Below are 23859 nucleotides of genomic sequence, written 5' to 3' on the forward strand. Positions count from 1 at the left end.
GTTAGTATCTGAAGCAAGATTTGAACTCGAACCTTCATGATTATGAGTTTGGCAACCTATTCACTGTCGCCTAAATAACCAAGCTAACTGTCAATATTGTGAAAAGAACTCACCCCTTCAGGGGAAACAAAGTTAATTGTATAAGAACTGATATAAAGTACTTTGAAATCACTGGATGAAGGTGTAAAATACTGGAGGGGCAGCTTGGTGGCACAGTGGATAGAGCACTGGCCCTGGAGTCAGGAGTACCTGAGTTCAAATCCGGCCTCAGACACATAATAATTACCTAGCCGTGTGGCCTTGGGCAAGCCACTTAACCCCCACTGCCTGGCAAAAAAAAAAAAAAGAAATACTGGATATTTTAACACACATTTATACACACACACACACACACACACACATACATTTTATATATATATATATATAAATACAGTTATGTACACACATTAGTTCCTTCTTTCTCCCAATGATTCTTTTTAGAAACAAAGTCTTAAATCATCTGGGTCAGGTCCAACTATAAACAAATCTTGCCATCCAGCAATCTCCATTTCCTCTTTTCACATATTCTCATGGCATAAAAATCCCCTGATTTGCTTAGGAAATCCCCTACCCATTATTATCAGTGCTGTCTTCCAAAATTACGTACTTCCCCCTCCCAACCCCAAGCTTCCCATTTCTCTTCCTAGCCCAATTAAAACAATTTAAAAAAAACAGGAAATGGCTTTTGAAAAGAATTAAATTCACCCATCTTTATTATACCATTGTATCACCAATAAGATCTCTATATGGTCTCTATATATGTGTATTCTTTTTACAAAGTCTATACAGTTTGTATGATTAGCTCTTGCAGAATATTGAGATTCTGGAGGCAGTTATGGATCTTCATTTCCTTGATAACTTGCTGTTGGATGATTTCCTAGAAAGTTGATGATATTTCCAATTGCCAGAGCTAAACATTTGGACTTTCCCAGTATCTGCATTACTGGGAGAAGAGGTCCTGAGAGAGAATTTGAGGGAGGGAGATATTTGTTGCTCTGTACTGCATCAATCAATCCTTCCCCAGGGATTGTTCAGAAGACTTAGCCAGAAAGGGATGGAATCCTTTTCTCCTGATGACAGCTGTGATGGGTCCATCAGGTAAAGACTTGATTACATTCCAGGCTTCAAAACGAGTAAGCCCTTGCATTGTGGTGGTGTTGAGCTGCAATATTTCATCTCCTGGCTGAATTGCATCACTTTTTTCTGAAGCTACCCCTGAGAATAGAGAAGAAGATTTGATGGGAAGAGATTATTCTGATATTTTACTTGGAGAGAAGAGCAGCCAAAAAAAAATACATGCCTTAAAGATTCCAGGAAATGTCTAAAGAAATCAGACAGCAGACCTAGAAATTTTCCCATTTAACTAAATGCATGCTAAGACAACCCAAAGATGCTTGGGATTATCCAGAAATTAGACCACACATTTCCTGGTATTTGCCAAAAGTCTGAGAGCTTGTTGAGAGCAGAGGCTATCTTTTACCTTTCTTTATCTTCCCAGGGCTTAGCACATTGTATATTTGTTTCAATTGTGACCCTATTTGGAGTTTTTTGGCAGGCATACTGTAGTGGTTTGCTGTTTCCTTCTCCAATTCATTTTACAGATGAAGAAATTAAGGCAAATACAGCGATGCAGATTGGAAGTGTCTGAGGGCAGATTTGAACTTGGGAAGATGAGATTTCCTGACTTCAAGCCCAGAACTCTATCTCCACTGTGCCACCTAGCTTGTAGTAGACAATGATATTTATTGACTGACTGACTAAAAAAATGGAAATTTCCACACTTCTGAAGCTTGAATACCCCTTGATTAAGACAGTCTTCTCACTAGAGGGTATGTTTAGGAGACATGCACTCCAAGACTCCCAATGGTTTCAAGGGAACTAGATACCCTGAAGTGGATTAAAATCCACAACAGTGTAAAGAGAACAATGTACCCTTTCACTCTTTAATAATAGCATCTAATAATAACCTACAGAAGCTATTTAACATATTTTAGGTGCCTGGGACAAAGAGACATTGGGGGGGGGCTTCATACAAAGTCACAAAAGGTGATTGTATTCATACAACTATTTTCACATCTGTCTCCCAGATCCACACTCTTGGATACCATAAACTGAGGTGGAAAGAAGATTGGATCAAAAGTCAGGAGAACTAAATTCTATTTCCAGTTCTTCCATTTATAAGATATAGGAGGGACCTTGAACAAGTCACCTCCATCTCTGCCTCAATTTCCTCATCTGTCCAATGAATAATGAAATAAGATGACCTCCAAGTCCCCTTCCAAATCCAATATGCTATCACTGTCCCTTAAAATCAGTGCTTCCTATACATACAACAATGTGCTAAGTGCCAGAGATACAAAGAAAGACAAATCATGGCATCTGTTTTCCTGGAGCTCACATTCTATTGGGGGAAATAACATGATCAAATTATTAAGAACTTTAAATACCAATCAGAGTTCCTTAGATCAATCTACATAGGCCTGTAGACCATGGGAATTTATTTGTGTGGAATTAACCTAGTTAGATCAATCTTAGAGACTGACCTGGGACCCATTGTAGATAACTGGCTTGATCTGGTTGAGATAGTATAAAAGGTGACATTTGAATCTAGATCTTCCTGATTTCAGATTCAGCATTCTATTCACTATGCCTGCTTCTTCTCAAATGAAATATAGTCCATGTGAAATATTTATGGACAGGAAAATATTAAATGATTTTGGAGAGTTTTTCACATGCCCCCCAGGGAAAAGATTGATACTCTAAAGTAGGGTAGTAGGACAGAGATTACTTGTTCCATACCTTTGAAAATTCTGTTAATTGATAAAGGTTTATCTCCATGAATTGAACCTTTTCCTCCTTCCAGACTGAATCCTAAACCAGCAGATGTCTTTTCGAGAGTTACAGTACAGATGGTAACTTCAGTTGCTGAGGAAAAATAGAAGGTCATGTAAGGGAAGTTTACTCTTCTTTCAGGCCCATTTATTGAGACATCACTGTCAAAGAGCCAACCAGCTGTTGTGCACATTTACTGACCATCATACTCCTCTCACTGAGTCTGCCACCATTTTGACAAAAGCAGTCCCACTTATTATGGCATTAACTTCCTCAAGAGGGAGGCTGGGGATTGGGTGTGTACTGCTGGGACTGTGATATTCTCTGGGATTCCACTTCCACCCACTCTTCTCAGAGGACTCTTAGCCCTTGGCTTTCATTCTGATTGGACAGCCGAAGCAGTTCTTGGATCTCCACTTGAAGAGGAGCCTCGTCTTCTCTGACATTCAAGAACAAGTTATTAGTCTCATAATTTGTTGCACTCTCAGTACTGGATGTACTAGCCCCATGCCACCCCCCCAACCCTTGGACCTACCCTGGCCTCTAGTCTCTTAGGCAGTGTAATGGCAAAAATGTGGGACTTAGCATTAGGAGATATGGGTCCATTTCCTAGTTCTATTATTTAATAGTTGGAGGACTTTGAGCAAATCATTTAATTACACTGGACCTCTATTGTCTTTCTTTTATTAAAAAAAAAGTTCTCTTGATGTTTTTTTGTCTTTATATTTCAGTCAATTCAACACTGACTCCTCCCCTCATTGAGTCCTCCCTTATGACAGAAAAACTAGATGAAAACATCCAATACAATGTCTGCATCTGGCATTATATTCAATATTCTATCTGGTCTACCAACTCTTCATTGTGAGGGTAACATTAAACTTTATTATTTCTTTTCTGAGACCTTCCTTCCCTGTTTTCAATTTCTCAAAGTTTAACCTCTTTGTAAACTTTGTATTGACAATGTTGTAGTCATAATGTAGCGGTTATTTTCTTGGTTCTATTTATTTTACCCTGTTTCCATTTATGTAAATCTACCCATTTTCTCTGAATTTCTCATATTCATCATTTCTTATTCTCAGTCATGTTATATTGTATTCATATGACCATAGTTTTTTCAATCATCCCCAATTGATGGGCATCCATTTTGTTTTATTTTAACCATAAGCAATCCTACTGTGACTAATTTGATATATATTAGAACTTTGTTTCTGTCAGCAACTTCTTTGGGCCATGTGCCAAATACTAGAATCGTTGGAATCAAAGGTAATAGAGTTGATTCTCCATTTTCTCTTCTTTGAAATGGGGATAATATTGGAACTATTTCCTTACAGAGTTGGCGGAAGATTAGTGCTCTGAAATTCATAAAGAGTTAGGTGAGCACTATGTTATGAAAATGCTTGTTTTATTCCATAAATTAAAGATAAAATAAGTAGAAACTAGGAAAAAAAGCTAATTAAATTCTCAGTTTCCTAGACAACTCTCCTAAGACTTGAAAGACCTTCCTAAAACACTAATGTTTTCCGGAGTGCTGTGAATGAAGTGGAAGAAACCCATGCAAACCTATTCTTCCTCTCTGTTTTGTTTTATCCAAAATTACTCCTTTCAGAGTCAAGTTGCAGAACACATGCCAACCTGCCTTGTTAGAAGGAATTCCTCACACCTTAGCCCACTCTATACCAATGGAAACATAACAAACTCAAAACCAAAGGAGTGGATGAAAAGAGGACAATATCCATGTTTAAGAGAAAGCTCAATAGAACTGCATATCTAAAGAGACAGGAATCTTGATTGGGGTTTGACCTAAGAATAGATATCAGAGAATCTTTGAACATGGAATGGGGGGCGGGAGAGAGAGAGAGAGAGAGAGAGAGAGAGAGAGAGAGAGAGAGAGAGAGAGAGAGAGAGAGAATAAAGACAGACATACAGAGACAGAAATTCCATCTTCAGTGTAATTTTTTGTTATGCTATGCATTTTATTTTATGGCGAACAAAATATTCTAAGAACAATTCTATAATATTTCACCAATTTACCAAGGGGATCCTGATAAACAAATATACTTAGAACCTCTGAACTAGAAGAAAACAGATGTTTCTGACCTGACTTAGAATAGAATTGACTTCAACATTTCCACAATCAATGACATATACAGCAAGAAATTCAATCATTGAAAGATTTTATAGAGAAAAAAGTTAAAGTTGCTATTCTTTTGCCTTGGCATTTTATCATGTCATGATAAAAATCTGTTTAAATGCAATTTGAATGATTAGAATCCCTTCATGTGCCAGGCTGCTTCCAAAAAACTGTCTCATTGACAGTTACAATATTCCTTGAGTATCTAGAGGGACTAATATAACCTGTTTATCAGCATCTACTTCATTTCCCTACCTCCAGAGGAGTAAGCTGCCCCAATTAAGGCCAACAAGCCTCTTAGTGAATTGGGTTTCTTTTCCAACATTTTAAAAGGCATTTTTCTAAGGCTTCACAGAGTATTCTTGAACACCAGCCAAATAGACCTCCTTAGGGCTATTGTACTAACAAAGAAATGAGTGTACACAGTTCAATGCCAGCAACAAAAAGCTATTAAAAGTTACACGTAATGTTTTCAGGAGTGCTGTGAAAGCAATAGAAAAAAAAAAGCATGCAAATCTATTTTCCCCTCTCTCCGCCTGTTTTATTCCAAAATTACTCCTGTCAGCATCACACACAGAAATCAGTAGGTTTTTATTTTTTAATTTGTTTTTCCCCCTTTCAGTTATCAGGCCAGCTGCAGCATGGGAGAGTAGGGCAAGGTGTGTCCTTACATACTAAGAGGATTAACAGCCCACAATTTGAAGCACTCTTCCATATTGTTTAGTCACTACTTTGTTTTACTACAGGATGAGCTCCCTATACTTACATTTCTAGTCTTAATATATAATCCAAGTCCAAGTAAATAATTTCCATGTGACTTGGATGCAACACAGAGGCATACATTAGAAATAGAGCAATAGACCTCCTAAAACTTAGCATGTCTAAAACTGAATTATTCTTCTTCCAACCAAAATAGTTGCTTCTCCTTTTCTTTTTTCTTTTTTTTGTATATTATGTAACTACCTTATTTATCTTGACAGCAACATTCTCTTCCATATGCAAGCTTCTTCTCTTTCACCTCCCTGCCCAATGTATATACTTGATCATTAAATTCTGCTCATTTTTTTTCTTCCTTAAGTTAATCATTTCCTCTCCTCACAAAAAAACATCAGCCTCCTTTAGACAAGTGAAGGTTGCTCCCACCTCTTTCTGGATGTTCCTGTGTCTAGGATGATTGCACCTAACTACCACATGTCCCCTTCTCCATTCAAAAATACCTCAGTGGTTTGAGTTTTTGCCGTCCCATGGTATACTTCAACTTGAAGTTGTACCTCTGACTAAGAGTTAAAGTAGAACAGAATTCCTCCTACCTCCCTCTGTTACCAGACTGACATATTTAAAAGAAACTTTATTCCCAGAGGATTTATTAAACTTGAGTTCTAATCCCAGTTTTGCCAATAGCTGGGTGATTTTTAGACAAGTTAATTTATCTCTCTGTACCTCAATTTCCTTATCCAGAGAAATGAGAGGTTTGGACTAGGATCTAGTCATTTAATGATCTTTAAGATCTCTTTCAGTTTTAAAATTGTTTGATTCTAATTTGGAATGAAATTCTCCAACTATATTAATGAAAGCTCCCTTTTGTTTCTGAAATTTGATACGCTAACATTTTGGAATCTTACTATAAAGTCTGGTTTCTTTCTAGGTTGTTCCCCTTGGGGATGAATACTGGATACTCTGGTATGGTCTTTCAGGAAAAACTAGAAAGAGAAGAAATAGGAATGAGTGTTCTTCATCCCATTTATTCAACTTTCAATTATATAGGTTAAACTTTGTTAAACTATACTAAATTTTCAATTGTGGGAGTAAAATATCCAGTTAACACCAATTCTTTTTCTCATAGCATGAAGTCACTGAAGAGATCCACTTGATGAGTGAGAAAATAATAATTGAACCTCAAAGAAATACTATTGTAAAATCTGTAAACAAAATTAAGTACATAGAGTAAATAATCTCACTTGAGGAGAGTAAGGCGAGAAGATCAGAGGAATAAAATCTGAGAGTTGAAGAAAGTTCCTGGCTTTGGAAGAAGAGGGACCAGATTGAACAGTAGAAAGTCAAGAGAGGAACCAGAATAAAATTATTTCCCAAGGAAAAAGGAGAAGAATTTCTAAAAAGTGTGGGGAAGAATTTCTAAAAGGGATTATATCAGTTATATTCAGTAGGGCACAATGTTTTGGGGAATCAAAGTGATTAGGAGGTGACATGTCCTTGGATTATAGTGGTAGGAGTGGAAAGCAGATTTCATATGTGAGTATATGTAGAAATGGGTCACTTCCTCAAAGCAGAGAAATATATAAATATTAATATTAATACAGAGTAGTCTTACCCATGAAACACAGTCATTCCAGAGGTAAAATATGATAACTTGGATTGCATGTGACTAATGAAAAGCATGCCCTTATTTATTCACCAAAGGACGGGCACCCAAAATCTTTTGCTGTCTGAAATTTGTCAGTTTTTTATTCATTTTGTTGTACTGCATCTCTATTAAGAGAGATAGGGGCCTTTAATATACAAAAATATAGCAGCTCTTTTAGTGATGGAAAAAAATTGAAAATTGAGGTAGTGTCCAACAATTGGAGAATGACTGAACAAACTGTGACATATGATCATAATGGAATATTATTGTGCTATAAAAAATGATGAGCAGGATACTCCCAGAAAGCACCTGGAAATACTTACAGGAGCTGATACACAGTGAAATGAACTGAGTACAAAATAAGAACAATATTTTAAGATAATCAGCTGTGAATGATTTACCCATTCTGAACAATACAATGGTCCAAAGACAAATCTGAAGAATTTAATGATGAAAAATGCCATCCATCTTCAGAGGAAGAACTGATCATATCTAAATACAGGATGAAGCATATTTTTTTTCATTTTCTTTATTTTTGAGGGCTTTTGGGGGGAGTGTATATTTTTTCTCAACGTGACTGTTATGGAAACATTTTGCATAAATACATATGTATATCAAATTGTTTGCCTTCTTGTATGGGTCAGAAAGACAGCTATGGGGCATGAGGTGAACTCAGACCAAGAGAGGTATGCTGAGCCTGTAGTACCTCATTGAAAATGATAATTTTATTTCAACATAGTTTTCTTTTTAATCTTATGTTCTTTATTCTGTCATTCTGAGAAGGCATTCATAAAACCTCATCGTATTGCCCAAGTGGATCATAATGCAAAAACGTGCATTATGTCCTGGTCTAAACTAAGTAGTACCATGTCAGATGTCAGAATCCTACACAGGCACCTGAAACCACTGCTCTTGTTACCTGACCCATAAGGGATACCACATGGAAAACACATGCACATATACCATTTCTTTCCCTAAGTAGTCCCTAGATTATCTTCAGGCACCAAACTTTTGGGGAGGAAATAGTTCTTAACTACATTGCAAGAAAGGAATCAAAGGGTTTTGTTATATCATGGCATCTAGGGGCTTTAGAAAACAGGGAAAACTTACTTGATTCTGTGGAAACCTCACTGACTGGTGATGATGCAGACACAATGGAAGAATTCATCCCTGTCTCATCTTCCTGTACTTTCCTTGTAACGATAACGGCCTGCTTCGGGTCTCGAGCTTGGCGGATGATGGCCAAGGCTTCATTATGTGTAGTGCCTTTAAGAGATTTCCCATTAATGGAAAGGACCTCATCTCCTTTTTGAATGGTCCCTTCTTGAAAGGCTAGCCCATTAGGAAATACTCGGTGAACCTGAACATAGCATAAAGAACAAAGATCAACACATGAGAACAAAGAAAATCCCATCCTAACAAAGTCCATATAGCCATCCTGATCATTTTGTCATGGAAGAACTCTATCATACTGTTCGATGTCTGGAGCTAAATATGAAACAAAGTGTAAAGCTCACTCTCTTTGTCCTAACTCATAATCATTTACATCTGTTTAATACTTCAGGTTTGTAAGGCGCTAAGCTAACCTCATCACAATCCTACAGAGTGGATAGTGCACATATCAATATTTAGTATGTTTTAAATGTGGAAAGGCAGTTTGGTTTAGCAGATAGTAAGCCAACCTCAGAATCTCCAATCCCTGGAAGATGAACCTTCATCTGGTGGTGGTGGGGGGGGGGGGATTGCCATTATAGACGTTTGCTTGATTAGTTGACAGAAATGATCCTTTCTAAATAAGACTTTCTGACCCTCCATTCGTGTTCAAATCACTGAACAGTCAATGTCCAAACTCCCAGAGGCCTCAACTATGGCCAGAAAATTTTGACTACTTACTGTAATTGCCTTGTTTTCTAGATCAACTCCTCCGGCTAAACTGAATCCAAGGCCAGCTCCTTCTTCCTTATGCAAAATGGTAACATGAATGCTGTCAAATTGCTATGGAAAGAAAATATTAAAGCATATTTAAATGCATATGAATGAATAGTCTAAGCCATTTATTGATTGTGTGACCTCAGGCAAGATGTTTTCATTCAGTCTCAGTTTCTTCACCTACAAAATTCAGATATTCAAAACAGGATCCTCTAATGCCTTTTGCAGTCTTAAATCCAATGATGCCATGATCTCAAGGCTTTCTCTTCCTTCAAAACCCAATTCAGAGGTTATCTGTGTTCCCCCCACCCCCATAGCAGAATTTGATTCCCTCTTTATATTGGTTTCTTTTATGCTAGGTATATTAATTTATATTTGTTTCCCTGACACCATCCATTAACCAAATAATCAATTTCCTGACTAAAATTTCCCCAACTACTTCTAATTTGATTGTTTTGATAGTGTAAACCTTTAACTTGGATCATGCTAGATTATGATTTCTTAGACAATAATAAATATAATGAATTTTAGGCCAGTAAATGTAGAGTTGCCACTTTCTGTATATGTTTATAAGTCTGATTTCTCTGTCTCTTTTTTATGTAGCTGTCTCTCCTCTGTTTCTCTCTGTCTTAGTTTCTCTCTCCTTATTACTTTAAAAATCTTCTTTGCATAGATAGAACTTTGGTTTTGTAATCTCAAAGCCTAGATTTAGGTCTTTGTTCTGCTCCCTGATTAACTGTATGCCTTGGCAAGGTCTCAGTTTTCTCACCTATAAAATTAGAAGATAGACGAATATTATCTCTAAAATCTCTTCCAGTCCTAACATTCTATTTTTCAAACCATTTTTTGATTAACCATATATCGTGCCCCTATATGGATATGGGCACCTCAGAACATAAGAGAAACCCCTCTGATCAGAACAATGTTCCCTTCTCTGAGTCTTCATGACTCCACTCTAGTCTTCATGAAGCAGACTTCTAGGTCCTAGATTTGCATGTTCTTCTCAGGGTACCATAACAGTTAAGTAGAACAGAGCCCTAGCTTAGTAGTTTGAAGATGTACAGTTTGTTTAAAAAAACAAACAAACACCCATTTGGTATAAAACAGCATTCCCAGATTAGGTGACCTTGGTCAGTTCTCTTCAGCTATTAGCTTCAGCATCACATCCATCCTAAGAGGCAGTTAGAATTAATGAATTAAGATATGACTGATGTCATATATCACAGAATTGTTGCTGAGAAAGCACTTTGTGATGGAAATATACTCTATGAATGTGAGTAACTGCTATTACCACTGCATTGATTATACAACTGTGAATAGAATAGATGAAATTTAAGGTCTTTCTCAATATGGAGATTCCATACTTCTATTAAAGGTAGTTACTTGAAGCATTGAAGCATCAATCACATAGTGGGATAGAAAGAGATAATCTTATTCCCCCTATTATCTAAGGGATTTTTAGCTAGCAGGTATCTCACCTTCAACTTGTTTTATTTTCTTTTTTTCTTAATCTGGTAAATGATATTTAAAATTATGATCTCTGAGGTCCCTTTCTAGTTCTAATTCTTTGAATTTGGTATCTTGAAGTCATTGGATACCCAGAATAATTCTTGTTTTAGAGTTATCTGACCAACTGAAAGACATCCTGTGGTCTCTATGTTTGGTACCCTATAATTTTAATGTATCTTCACAAAGGAGTGGATTTGAATGAAATATATAGGAACCATCCTCACACCCTCTGGCAAACTGACCAGTTGTAGGTAAAATGAAAAAAAACATCATGTAGACTACATTAAATCCTATGATTTACTTTCAGCACTAAATGGAAGCTACAGGCATGGATAATACTTTAACATATAAGATTTTTTATTACAGGTATAACTATGTAATAGCAAAGCTATTATATTACAGATATGCTTATCACTAGCAGATCAGGCCAAGCTATTGTGGAAGTTCATGTTGGTCATGCCTCCACAAAAGGGGTAAGATAATGGCAGGTTCATCACTAGAGCATGCTTGGGTGGTTTTAAATTGAACTGGTCTTCTTCACTTTCTACAAGAAACATATGTTAGGGGTGGCTAGGTGAAGCAGTGGATAAAACACCGGCCCTGGAGTCAGGAGTACCTGGGTTCAAATCCAGTCTCAAACACTTAATAATTACCTAGCTGTGTGGCCTTGGGCAAGCCACTTAATCCCATATGCCTTGCAAAAAAAAAAAAACCTAAAAAAAAAAGAAACATATATTACCAATGAAGTTATAAAACTTTAAGAGCAGGAGAGGACCCTTGAGAGCATCTCACTCAACTATTATGTTGACAAACTGAAGTCCAGAGAGGGGAGTGGTTTGTCTGAAATCATGCCATTTGTAGATGTAGAGGCAAAATCTGAACACAAGTCTTCCATCTCCAAGTGCAGAACTCTTTTTATTACCTTATATTTCCTCTTATGCAATAGACTTGATATGATCATTTGGCTATCAAATACTCTGAGTAGATATAAATACCTCACAGTTGGTCATCTCACTTCTCTAATTTTTTCTTCATTTGTGGCAACTGGACTAAATGATCACTGCAATCACAATCAGCTTTAATAAGCAAAATACTCATAAGATTGCTATGCAGAAAATATTTTAATTATAAAAGATATAACTATGGACTATTAATATTATAAATCAATAAATAGAACATTGAGACCTTTTTTATAATACTAGGAATGAATGAGCTGTGTAGAAAAAATGATCTTTTTCATTGATAACTAAAAATTATTAATACTGTTTAAATCCAACTCTATGTGATTCTATTCTGTACTCAAAATATAACCTGCCCCCAGTAATTTTCCATGAATGATGAATATGGCTACAACAATTTTGAGTTCCCCCATGTGTTAAATTCCCCCAAACATTCCTGTTTCAGGTCCCCATATCTAGATCTTGTTTTGATTAAAACCAAGTTTATGTTTTGGGTTCCCTGGTATTTTGGCTTTGTTTAAATTTTATTGAATATTTAGTTACTCATGACTAGTTCACTCTAATTTGCTTTTAAGCTGTCCTCTTGGCAATTTTACTGAACATTACATGTATGGTTCATGTTGAGATACCCTTGTCTAAATCATATAACTAGACAGCCTAGTTTTAGATAAGTATGCAAATTTGACTTTACATAAAGATTTTACATAAACAATCCTGAAAGAAATCTACATTCTAAAAAAACCTATTTTAACTTTACTGAACATTACTATGCTTTCTCTCCACCCTCTGCCCCAATCAAACAAAAACAACAACAGAACCCTCCAAGTAAAAGTATAGAGACATTGCCACTGCTAGAGTGGGGGCTTTGAGACATGTGGTGGGCAGAGAGGAAACCATTGCCTCTTAGGCTCTCCTGTGTGTTCAGCTCTGGTACCTGTCTTTTGTCCACTTGCACAGAAGGACCATGTGTATCTTCTAGGCTCCTGCATGTTACCCATTCTGTCCTGTTAGTGTATCTGTTTGGATCTCACAGGTCAGTTGTCCTCCTATTCTGCCTCTAAGTTCTAGCCAGGGTCCAGTGACTGACCCTGACCCAGTATATTCCTCCTTCTGGTCCCTAATCCTAATTTGCCTTTAAACCTGTGCCTGTCCTGTCCTTCTAACATTCCATGACCATTTTCATTCCTCTCTAATTCCTTCCCTTACATAGAAGTTAAAGTGAGAAATGTCTGTTTTGCAAACCATCCAGAGCCTGATCCATGCCTCTTTTCTGGCTCATTCTCCTGGACTAAATAAATTTCTTTCTAAAACCATTTCAGATTTTGAGGTTTGTTCTCATTACCAACTGAATTCAACAATAATGGATCTCAGAATTAGCTCTTAATTTTTGTGGCCATCTAGTAGAGTTATATGGAGTGAGTTAGAAGATCATAGAATTTAGAGCTTAAAGACCTCATTAACTAGAATTTATGTAATGCTTCAAGGATCAGCAAAGCAGTTTGCAATACCATCTCATTTGAACTTCATAACAATCCTACTCTTAATAGAGGCAGGTTTTATTATTATCTCCATTTTATAAATGAGGAAAAGTGAGGTTAAGGGACTGGCCCTAGGGGAACATAGCTAGTAATTATCTGAGGGGGCATTTGAAATCAGGTCTTTCTGAGTCTAGGTCCAGTTCTTTATCTACTGCATCACCTAGTTTCTTGCTTGTGAAACAGATAGTAGATAGTCAATCCAGGAATAACTTTCCCAAAATGACAGAAATGAAACTAGAAACCAAGTCTCCTGTAGGTCTTGCAGTCCAACTTTCTTTTCTATATACCATGATTTTTATGTCCTATCATAATTCATGAGGTTGTTAGCATTAAGTGTCACAGAATGACAACACCCCCAAAATTTCAGACTTGGAAGAGACCTCAGAGACCACTGACCTCACCAATGTCAGTATAGGAATCTCTTTTGTAACAAACATATTAAGAACTTTCCCTTGAAGAACTCTAGTTGGAAGGGAACCACTGCCTCTGGAGGCAGGAAGTGAAGAGTTTTATTAGAAAGCAATAATTTTTCCCCATATGTACTGAGCCTAAATCTGCCTCTTTCAAATTTTTCCCCATTACTTCCAGTTCTTCCCTTGGAAGACAAACAGGTAAAATAAAAACAAAAAAAAATCAACAATTGAACCAATTCTTTATGTTGTTGTTTCTGTTCAGTCGATTTAGTCATGTCTGACTCTTCATGATCCCATTTGAGGTTTTCTTAGCAAAGATCCTGGAGTGGTCTGCCACTTCCTTCTCCAGATCATTTTACAAAGAAGGAAATTTAGGCAAACAGGATTAAGTGACTTGCCCAGGGTTACATAGCTAATAAATATTTGAAACTGGATTTGAACTCAGTTCTTCCTGACTCCAGGTCCAACACTGTCCACTATGTCACCTAGTTGCACAATTCATACATTCATGTGCCTCACCAATTAGATGACAAGACATATAATTATCTTAAGAGAGTCATAATTCCATATGATGACCCTTTAAATATTTGTAAATAGCTACCATGTCAACTGTTAAGTCTTCCCTTCTCCAAACTAAATACCACCAGCTCCTTAAACTGATGCTCCTTTGAGACAATGATCATCATCATCATCATCCTTTGGATGTTCTCTAGCTTATCACTGTCCTCCTTAAGATGTGCCATCTAGATCAGAAAACAATACAATCTGATCAAGATATGGAATGAAAGGAGACCATTCCCTATTTGGAATATTGGATCCAGTTTTGGGTTCTAAGTGTTAATTAATATTTTTGACTGCTATATACCATTCTTGACCCACATAGAGTTTGTATAAAATTCCCAGGTTGTTTTTTCCCCTCCAGATGAACTGGGAAATATGACAGTTTTCTTTTCCATCTTTCTGCAGATGAACTTTATACTGTAATTTATCAATGATTCCTCTCATATTTTTAAGTTAATTTTCATGAATTGGACTTTATGTTTAATCTCCATTAAATTAAATTTTATGAGCTCTGACCTATAATTTTAACCTGTCAGTAACTTTTGAATATTTGCATTGTCATCCAATATGTGACATCTAGTATGTCCCCCTCAGAATTCTGTCAACCACACATTTGATAGGCCTGATGCCTTGTGCCTTCATCCAAATAATTGATAAAACTGTTACTCACAGAACCAAGGAGAGACAGACTTCCCTGAGGGTACTCTTCTAGAGACCTACAAGTTAATATCTCTCCATTTACTAGGATGTGGTTATTAAAGGTCCAGTTGTCCATCGTGCTCTAAATGTACATAATTGCAATAATATTTGAATATCTCCTAATCTTTACCATAAGACTAGCTTAAAAGACTTTGTTACATGCTTGACTATAAACTAGGTAAATTAGATCTATGTTGTTGTTGAGTCATTTCAATCATATCTGACTCTTTGTAATCCCCTTTGGGGCTTTTCTTTTTTTTAAGTTGAATTTAAATTTTCCTGAGTTACATGTAAAAACAAGTTTTAATATTAATTTTTAAAACTTTGAATTCCAAATTCTCTCCCTTCTTCCCACTCCCTCCCCATCTCCACTCTCCTATACTGAGAAAGCAAGTAATTTGAAATAGGTTAAAAATATGGAGTCATACAAAACATATCCATAATATTCATATTGTGAAAGAAAACATAGCCTCTTCCCCCAAAACATAAAGAAACCTCAAGAAAAATAAAGTAAAAAAAAAAGGTATGTTTTAGTCTACACAGACACTATCTTCTCTCTCAGGGGATGGATGGGCATTCTTTATCATTCATCTTGGATCACAGGACTGGTGAAGAAAAGCTATGCCATTCACAGCTGATTATCCTACAATACTGCTGTTACTTAGTATAACAGCACATTTTCACATTGCATCTACTCATGTAAGTCTTTCCAGTTTTTACTGAGAGCATTCTGCTTATTATTTCTTATAGCAGAAGAGCATTCCATCATAATTTCATATTGGGGTTTTCTTGGTAAAGATACTGGAGTGGTTTACCATTTCCTTCTCCACTTCATACAGATGAGTAACTGAAGCAAATAGGATTAAGTGACTTGCATAGTGTCACAAAGTCAGATTTTAACTCAGGTCTTCCTGACTCCATATTCTATATAGTTACTGTAGAATGTCTTTGATTTCCTTGACAGAAAAACAAATGAAATTAAGCTGGCAGGATTTATCTTGATTAAATCATACTGATTCTTAGTAAATTCCTGCTTTCTCTTCTAAAATTTTAGAAATCATCCCTTTAAAAATCCATGTAATTGCAGACAAAACAATTCCCAATTGACAAATGGTCAAAGGATATGAATAGGCAGTTTTCAAATGAAGAAATTAAAACTATATATAATCATATGAAAAAATGCTCCAAATCTTAGTGCGTAGAGAAATGCAAATTAAAACAAAACTATGAGGTACAGCCTCATACATATCAGATTGGCTAAAATGATAAAAAGGGAAAATGATCAATCCACTGTTGGTGAAGTTGTGCACTGATCCAATTATTCTGGACAACAGTAAGGAACTATGTCCAAAGAGCACTAAAATTGATCATACCCTTTGACCCAGCAATACCAATACTAGGCTTATTTCCAGAAGAAATCATAAAAAATGGGAAAACTCCCACATATTCCAAAATAGTCATAGCAGCTCTTTTGTAGTGGAAAAGATTTGGAAATTGAGGGAATGTAAAACAATTGAGGAATGGCTGAACAAGTTATGATATATGAATGTTTTGGAGTACTATTGTTCTATAAGAAACTATGAATTATCAAACTCTAGAGAAGCATGGAATAAATCACAGGAATTGATGTTAAGTGAAGGTAGAAGAACCAAGAGAACACTGTACACATTAACAACAATATTGTGATCAATCTTGATAGATGCAGTTCCTCTCTGCAATCCAGAGAGTTAGAACAACTCTGAGAGACCTGTTATGGACAATACTATCTACATCCAATGAAAGAAAAACAAAACAAAACAAAATAAAACAAACAAAAACCTATAGAATCTGAATGCTCACTATATTCACTTTTTAAAAATTTCTCTTAGGTTTTTCTTTCCTATCTCATGATTTTCTTTCTTTTTCCTTAGTTCTAATTTCTCATACAGAATATGACTAATCTGTAAACAGGTTAAACACAAATGTATATGTACAATGTTCACCAGACCATTGAGGGGAGGAGGGTGGGAAGGGAGGAAAGAAGGATATTATGTAACATAAATATACATATGCATTTGAATGAATGTTGAAATACTTTCATAACATGTAATTGAAAAAATAAAATATTAATAGGGGAAAAATAAAATCAATTAATGACCATTAAAAAGACAAAAGAGATAATCATGGAAATTACATTTTGCTTAAAAAGGTACTATGGACAATAAAAGTAATATTAAAAACTATTTTTAAGTTTTTTTCTGATAAAGGCCTCATTTTTCAAATATAAAAGGAACTTAATAAAATTTATAAAAATAAGATCCAATCCTCAATTGATAAATGGTCAAAAATGTGAACAGGCAGTTTTCAGAAGAAATTAAAGACTGTCTATAATCATTTTTTGAAAAATGCTATAAATCACTATTCATAGTGAAATGCAAATTAATTTTGATTAATATGAATTATTAATTATCAATAATCAATTAATTTAATTAATTAGTTTAAAAATTAATATGACATACCACCACATGCAAATTAAGACAATTATGAGATGCCACATGTCAAAAATGGCTAATACTAAAGGGTATGTGGGAAAATAGGTACACTAATGAATTGTTATAATTATTAACTGGTTCAGTCATTCTGGAACACAAAACTATGACCAAAGGGCTATAAAATTGTACATATCCTTTGTTGCAGCAATAACATTTCTAGGTCTATATCTCAAAGAGATCAAAGAAAAAGAAAAAAGATCTATATGTACAAAAATATTTATAGTAGCTCTTTTTGTGATGGCACAAAATTGGAAATTGAGAAGGTACTCAATAATTGTGGTACAAGTTGTGGTACATGATTGTAATGATATATTAGAAGAATGGTTTCAGAAACCCTCAGAAGACCTACACGAACTGATGAAAAAACCAGGAGAATAATAGACACAGTAAAGCATTATTGCAGTGATGACCAATTGTGAAAGAATTAGCTTCTTTTATCAATGCAATGATGAAAGACAATTCAGAAGAACTCATGATGAAAAATGTTATCTACTTCCAAATAGAGAACTGATGAACTCTGAGTTCAAATTGAAGTATAAGTTTCTCACTTTCTTTATTTTTCTTACTTTTTTGATAAAGTGGCTATTATGAAAATATGTTTTATATGATTTCACATGTATAGTTTATATATTGCTTGCCTTCTCAATGGATGGGAGAGGGATTGGAGAGAGGGACAGAATTTGGAAATCAGTTTTAAAAATGATAATAAATAAATAATATTTTAAAAAGCAAATGCTATAAATTGACCTGGAATTATTCAAATTTGTACTATAGTTTTCAGAATCTTTATTATTAGATCACTACAAAGAAAATATCACAATGCAAAGTAAGGAGGAAGCTTAGGAATGGCATGTACCTTTAATGTTGCTTCATCTAAGGCTTTCACTTCTTCTATAAGCTTCTTTAGTTCTTCCCGAGTGAGCAGAGAGATGACAGATTGCCCAGATCCACACGTAGACTGAGGAGAGTTGCTATCATCCTCTGCTTCCTCATTCTCCGTCAGACCCTCAGAATAGTCTCTCAGTTCAGAAAGGCTTTCATATTAGTGGAACAAAAGAGAAAAATAGTATACCATGAGAAAAGCTTCATTCCACATTGGACTATGAAATTTTAGCAGACAACATTTGATGCCACCCTTATTCTATGCCTGCCCAAGTAGTCCATTTGGGATTGAAAAATGATTTTTTAAAAAATTGTCTAATAACCATTAAATGACAGTCTTTTAGAGAAAAGGGAAGAGAACAGAAGAGAAGGGAAGGCAAGGTAAAACAAGGGAAAGCAAGGGAAGAGAAGACAAGGCAAATCAAATAACAGCATGCTTTCAAAAGAATCATTCCAGAGAATGTTCTTTGGACACAAACATGTGTAATAGGTACCTGTTACCACTCCAGGTGATCAAGTGACCAAGTGTCTGATAAAATGCTTCAGAACATAAGAATGACAAGGAGTAAAAGGGTGGAAAGAATCCTGGATTTGTAGTCAGATGGCCTGGTCCTAGCTCACTACTTAACTTAGATGCATAACTTTGAATTGAAAATTGAATCACCCATCTGGGTTGCAACTTCCTTTTTTATAAAATGAAATAGTTAGACATTCTCTAAAGATCTAAATTCTACTTATAATCTTACAAAGCAAACTCAGCTAAGACCCAGTCTTTGGATAAAACTGATCAAGGCTCTTCTAATACAGAATAACTGCTAAGGGAATTCTCCCAGATCCAGTTTAACTATTTCCCCAGAAATTCCAAAAAGTGTTCTTAGATTCTAGTTCATCACTGAGTCTGCTCAAAGTCTAATGCTGGGAATATCTAATGATGGGAATAAACTATCCTTCAGATAGAGTCAAGGTTGGACATAGTTCATTAGGGCATGTGCTCTGTGGTGGAGACTCCTGGGGCTCACCGAAACCTATCCATCATCATGAAAGAGGAGTTCTAAATATGGCTTACTTCAGTGAAAATCCCATGTCCATAGAATTTTCATTTGAAGGACTGACAGCCCTCATATCTTCCACAGGTGTTGGAGATGACCTGTCCCGAGGGTTCCATGGACTGTGCCCACAGGAGACTGGAGATGAAGGAAGGCAGAGAAAAGATTTCATTAAGGCTGATGACACCTGGCTGCTGATAGAGTAGAGCTTACTAGATTTCTCCTCATTTGCCTTCATCTCACAAGCCTGATGCGTGCTCAGGGGGAAACTCCGTGCTCTTTGGATTGGAGCATTATTCACAAGGAGGCTCTGTGACTCAGTGACCTGTGCCTGGAGTAGACTCAAGAGGTCACTGTCAGAGTTCTGAGGGCTGGATGGACGTGCTGGTGGGGGTGAATCAGAGAAGTCTAAGTCCTTGGGAGCTGAAATAGCAGTTGAGTCCAGGGGCAGAGGGCTCTTGGCAGAAGCCTGCTGCTCAGTAGTATGGCGAGTATCTTGAGAGAAGAGACCAGTGGTGACTCCTGTTTCTTGTTTACCAGATTTTTCTCTCTCTGTGAGGGAGAATTTGGGAACCATTTTCTGGTTTCCTTTCTCTGGGGGATGAGATGTACTGAATGTCTCAAAAGAACTAATCCTTTGCTTGATTGATGAAGCTCTGCCTGAGAACATGGAGTGCTCCCTTGGAATGGGACTGGGTTGGGTGGGAGTGCTTTGATCTGGTAACATTTTGGAATCTGGGGTTCCAGATCGATTCCTTAGTCCTTTTAAGCTTTGACGAAACCAGGCTGGTTTAGGAGCTACTGGAGGGCCTTTCTTCACACTACCATTTTCTTCTGTTTTGTAACCTTTGGAAATGTCACCTGAAGCTTCAAGCTTCTGTAACACCCCATCGGAGCAGTCACATTTGTGGTTTTCTTCACTGGCACTGACATTGGACCCGAGTTCTAAGTGATTATGGTCTTCACTCATGGTGGGGCTAAATAAATTTTTGATGCAATCTGAAATTCGGACCCAAGGATCTTCCACAGTAGTATCAAAGCTATAATCTACCCGGGCTTGTCTTCTAAGTAAAGGATGCTTCACTGATGAGATGACACCTAAGTACCAAAGAAAAAAAGAATGTAAAATTTACATGTTAATGTAAGTATAGGATAATAAAAAAAATTTTGATATTTCTAATGGAAAGAAAAGAGCTAAAAATGGTGCCTGGTCATATATGGTATATGGAAGAGTGATGTTGTTGGTTAGGACATTGTCATCTAAGTTCTCAGCCAAACATAATTGATTGCATTAAGGGAGAAAGGGACCCTTTGTTAAGTACCTACCATGAACCAGGAACTATGTAAACCCTTTACAAGTATTATTTAATTTAATCCTCACAACAACCCTGAGAGATAGGTGTTGTTATCATTTCTATTTTACAGATAAACTGAGACCAAGAGATGTTAAGTGATTTGAAATGAGTTAGAATTTGAATTTGGAAACTATAAGTACTAACTTCATTGAATCAAAGTATTTTGGAGGTAGAAGAAACCTTAGACACTGTCCAAAACATTTTTTTTTGTTCTGATAAAGAAATCTGAGGATCAGAGAGACCCAAGGCTTCATAGACAGTTGTTAAGAGAGTCATAGATTCCAAATTTCTTTAACCTGAGCAGAGGGTTCTTTTGACAAAACTCCACTGGCTCTCAATAAAGTAATTCAAAAATTAAATTCCAATGCTTTAAGTTTTAAACATTTAGCATTTCCTTTCAACATTTAGCTTTTAATTATATTTTTAAAAAAAATAGCAGGCTCAAATTATTTTATTATTAATAAAAAGTCAGAGAAAATGCTGACTTCAAACATGTTAATTTTGACTAGTTCCAAAAGTTAGAGTTGTAAGGACCTCAGGGTTCCTGTATTTGGTCTAACATCTTCCTTTTACAAATAAGTAAAATTTGAAAATGGAGGTAACTTGCACAAGATAACATATCTAGTAAGTGCACTGAGTAGGATATAAATTCAAGACTTAGTCTCCAAGTCTAGTGCTCTTCCTACTCAATCATAGCAGTGTGATGATTGAGTAATTTTATCATTTCATTAATAAGAACATATTATTTGTAAAAGGATGGCTTCATTTGACCATCTTTTTTAGACCAAAGACTCCTATTGGTGGAGGGCTCATAGTTTATAAGCCCTTGGAAGAGTAAGTGTTCCTGAGATGGCAATCAACTATGATTGGTTCACAAAATGGAAGATGAGCTATATTAAAATGAGTGCCTTGAGACAAGAGATCTGTGTCATGCAAATCTTGGTCAAAGAGGCATCAATTTCCATATCATGGGTCTGAGAAAAGGGAGGATTCACATTTTTGCTGACTGGTCTGAGCAAACACAATGAGCAGGAATGCATCCATTTAGAATTTCTGGATGAGGAAGTAGAAAAGGGGAAAACCTTTGGTCCTGATTCAATAATTAATTATTAAATCCAAGAGAGAAATAATTTCTCACACTTGTTATGCTTATGGTTAGACTTAGCTAAATTGGTGGCATGATTTACAATGTTGGAATCAGAATTAGGAATAATTGAGCTTGAATCCTGCCTCATAGATATATGCTAGCTGTGCAATCCTGGGCAAGTCACTTAATCTCTATCTGTTTCATTTTACGCATCTATACAATGGGAATAATAGTAGCGTTTACTTCACAAAGTGGTTGTGAGCAACAGAGAAATGGCAACTGTAAAATGCTGTGCAAAATTTAAGGTGCTATATTTAGTCTAGTGTCAAAGAATAATAAGTTCTCAAATTGTATTTCTGGAAAAGAAGCTGATTTCTTTAATCAGTACAGAACCTTAACTTCATAGTAAGCTCTGCCAGTAGGTAAGAAATCTAGCTCATTGGCATCTCCCCCAAGTTAATTAACAAACTTAGGAAGACAAATGATCTGGAGTCCTGGATGAGTGATTGGGCAACTTATTATGCAAACTCCAAGGAGGTTAGGAGTTTCTCTTCTCTTTTGTTTTTGAATAAATACTCCCTTTCTCTTGGTTTGGTGTGCTCATTATCATAATGGCCTGCACCTATAGCTTTCAGGGTAAATTCTAGAAAATAAAACTTCATGTCTAAGTATCTTTTATGTCATTTCATTTTAACCCTATATTTTAAGGTTTATACTAGCTAGTATAGTTATTATTGATATTATTTTTATTGTTATTGATACCCTGCCAAAAAGACTAATTATTTTGAGAAAAATAAATAAATGGATTTTGTCTTTCTTAGAATTAAAAAATTAGAAAATTTAGTAAGGCCTAGAGAGATTAATGACTTCCCTAGACAAGTGGCATCAAATACTAAGTAGCATTGTCAGGATATAAGGAAGGTCCTGGTCTTCTGTCCTGAGATTCATTATTCTTTCCATCAAACCAAAGGTAAGAGAATCTAATTTTCATGACTACTTTTACAAATGATGTAAAAAAAAAAGATGGAATTTAGAATTAGCAGACCTAGGCACTAGTTAAAGCCCTGCTAACTAACTAGCTCTGTGATGTTGAGTCACTCTCACTTCTCTGGAGGTCAATTACCCCATTTGTAAAATATAAATGCCCAGGAATCAATCCTAAGGGATGTCTTGGATTTTTAACTGGAACCATGCTCTTTGGGAACTGAATTAAATTATGAAGGTGATCCAAACCCTCAAACAAAGATGGTACAATTATGGCCCCCCTTATTTGGGGAAATATGTTTATATGTTTATCATTATCTTTAGAAATGAATATTTCTCTTTGTAAAAGCCCCACTGTCTTCCATTATCAAGAGTTAACTACTATTTATATAGGATTTCACGGTTTATATAGCATTAGGCCCTTCCACATCACAACTTTTCACATCATAGTTTAGATATATCTCAGGTTGGCCTAATGAATTAAATGGGAATGGGGGGGGGAGTTTTGTAAAAGGGGCAGATGACACATGAAGGCCAGCAGACAACAAATAAAAGGTTTAGAAACTCAGAAATGCCTAAAACATGTGAATAATATTGTATAATATCTACATATTTTATCTTTTACTACCATAATAATTTAGACTTCTTCTCTGGTTAAAAAAAGGAGGGCCAAAAGTTTTTTTGAGAATTTTCCAGAATGAAGGAATGCTGCATAATATGAAAGGGCTAACTGTACACATTATCTTATTTTAGCCTCAAAATAACCCTCTCAGGTTAAGGACAATGAATATGGCTATCTCTACTTTACAAATGAAGACTTTGAAACTTGAAAGTCACAAAACAAGTATCTGAGGTTGAGTTTGAACTCCAAATCAGAAGTTCTTTAAGGAGAAATACCTACAGAATATTTTGAGTACTCAAGTATTTCTCTAAGAGCACTTTTCATTCTAAATATTCTCCATCACTAGATGTAGAAGCAGACCTTGTAGTGAGGCGTCTGGT

At 35.9% G+C, this 23859-nt stretch overlaps 1 protein-coding gene across 1 annotated transcript in view; it reads right to left on the reverse strand.

The window, feature by feature from the left end:
- Nucleotides 1-701: 701 nt before the first annotated feature.
- LOC141521436 (pro-interleukin-16-like) overlaps nucleotides 702-23859 on the reverse strand; it is a 161464-nt gene continuing 138306 nt past the window's right edge. Inside the window, 6 exon segments of the mRNA XM_074233996.1 lie at nucleotides 702-1254; nucleotides 2839-2964; nucleotides 8475-8724; nucleotides 9258-9359; nucleotides 18360-18537; nucleotides 19452-20529. Of these exon segments, the coding sequence (XP_074090097.1) occupies nucleotides 1049-1254; nucleotides 2839-2964; nucleotides 8475-8724; nucleotides 9258-9359; nucleotides 18360-18537; nucleotides 19452-20529 (1940 nt within the window). The 3' untranslated portion in view covers nucleotides 702-1048.

This window comes from Macrotis lagotis, chromosome 4 (genome assembly GCF_037893015.1).
Source record: "Macrotis lagotis isolate mMagLag1 chromosome 4, bilby.v1.9.chrom.fasta, whole genome shotgun sequence".
NCBI classification, from domain to species: Eukaryota; Metazoa; Chordata; class Mammalia; order Peramelemorphia; family Peramelidae; genus Macrotis; species Macrotis lagotis.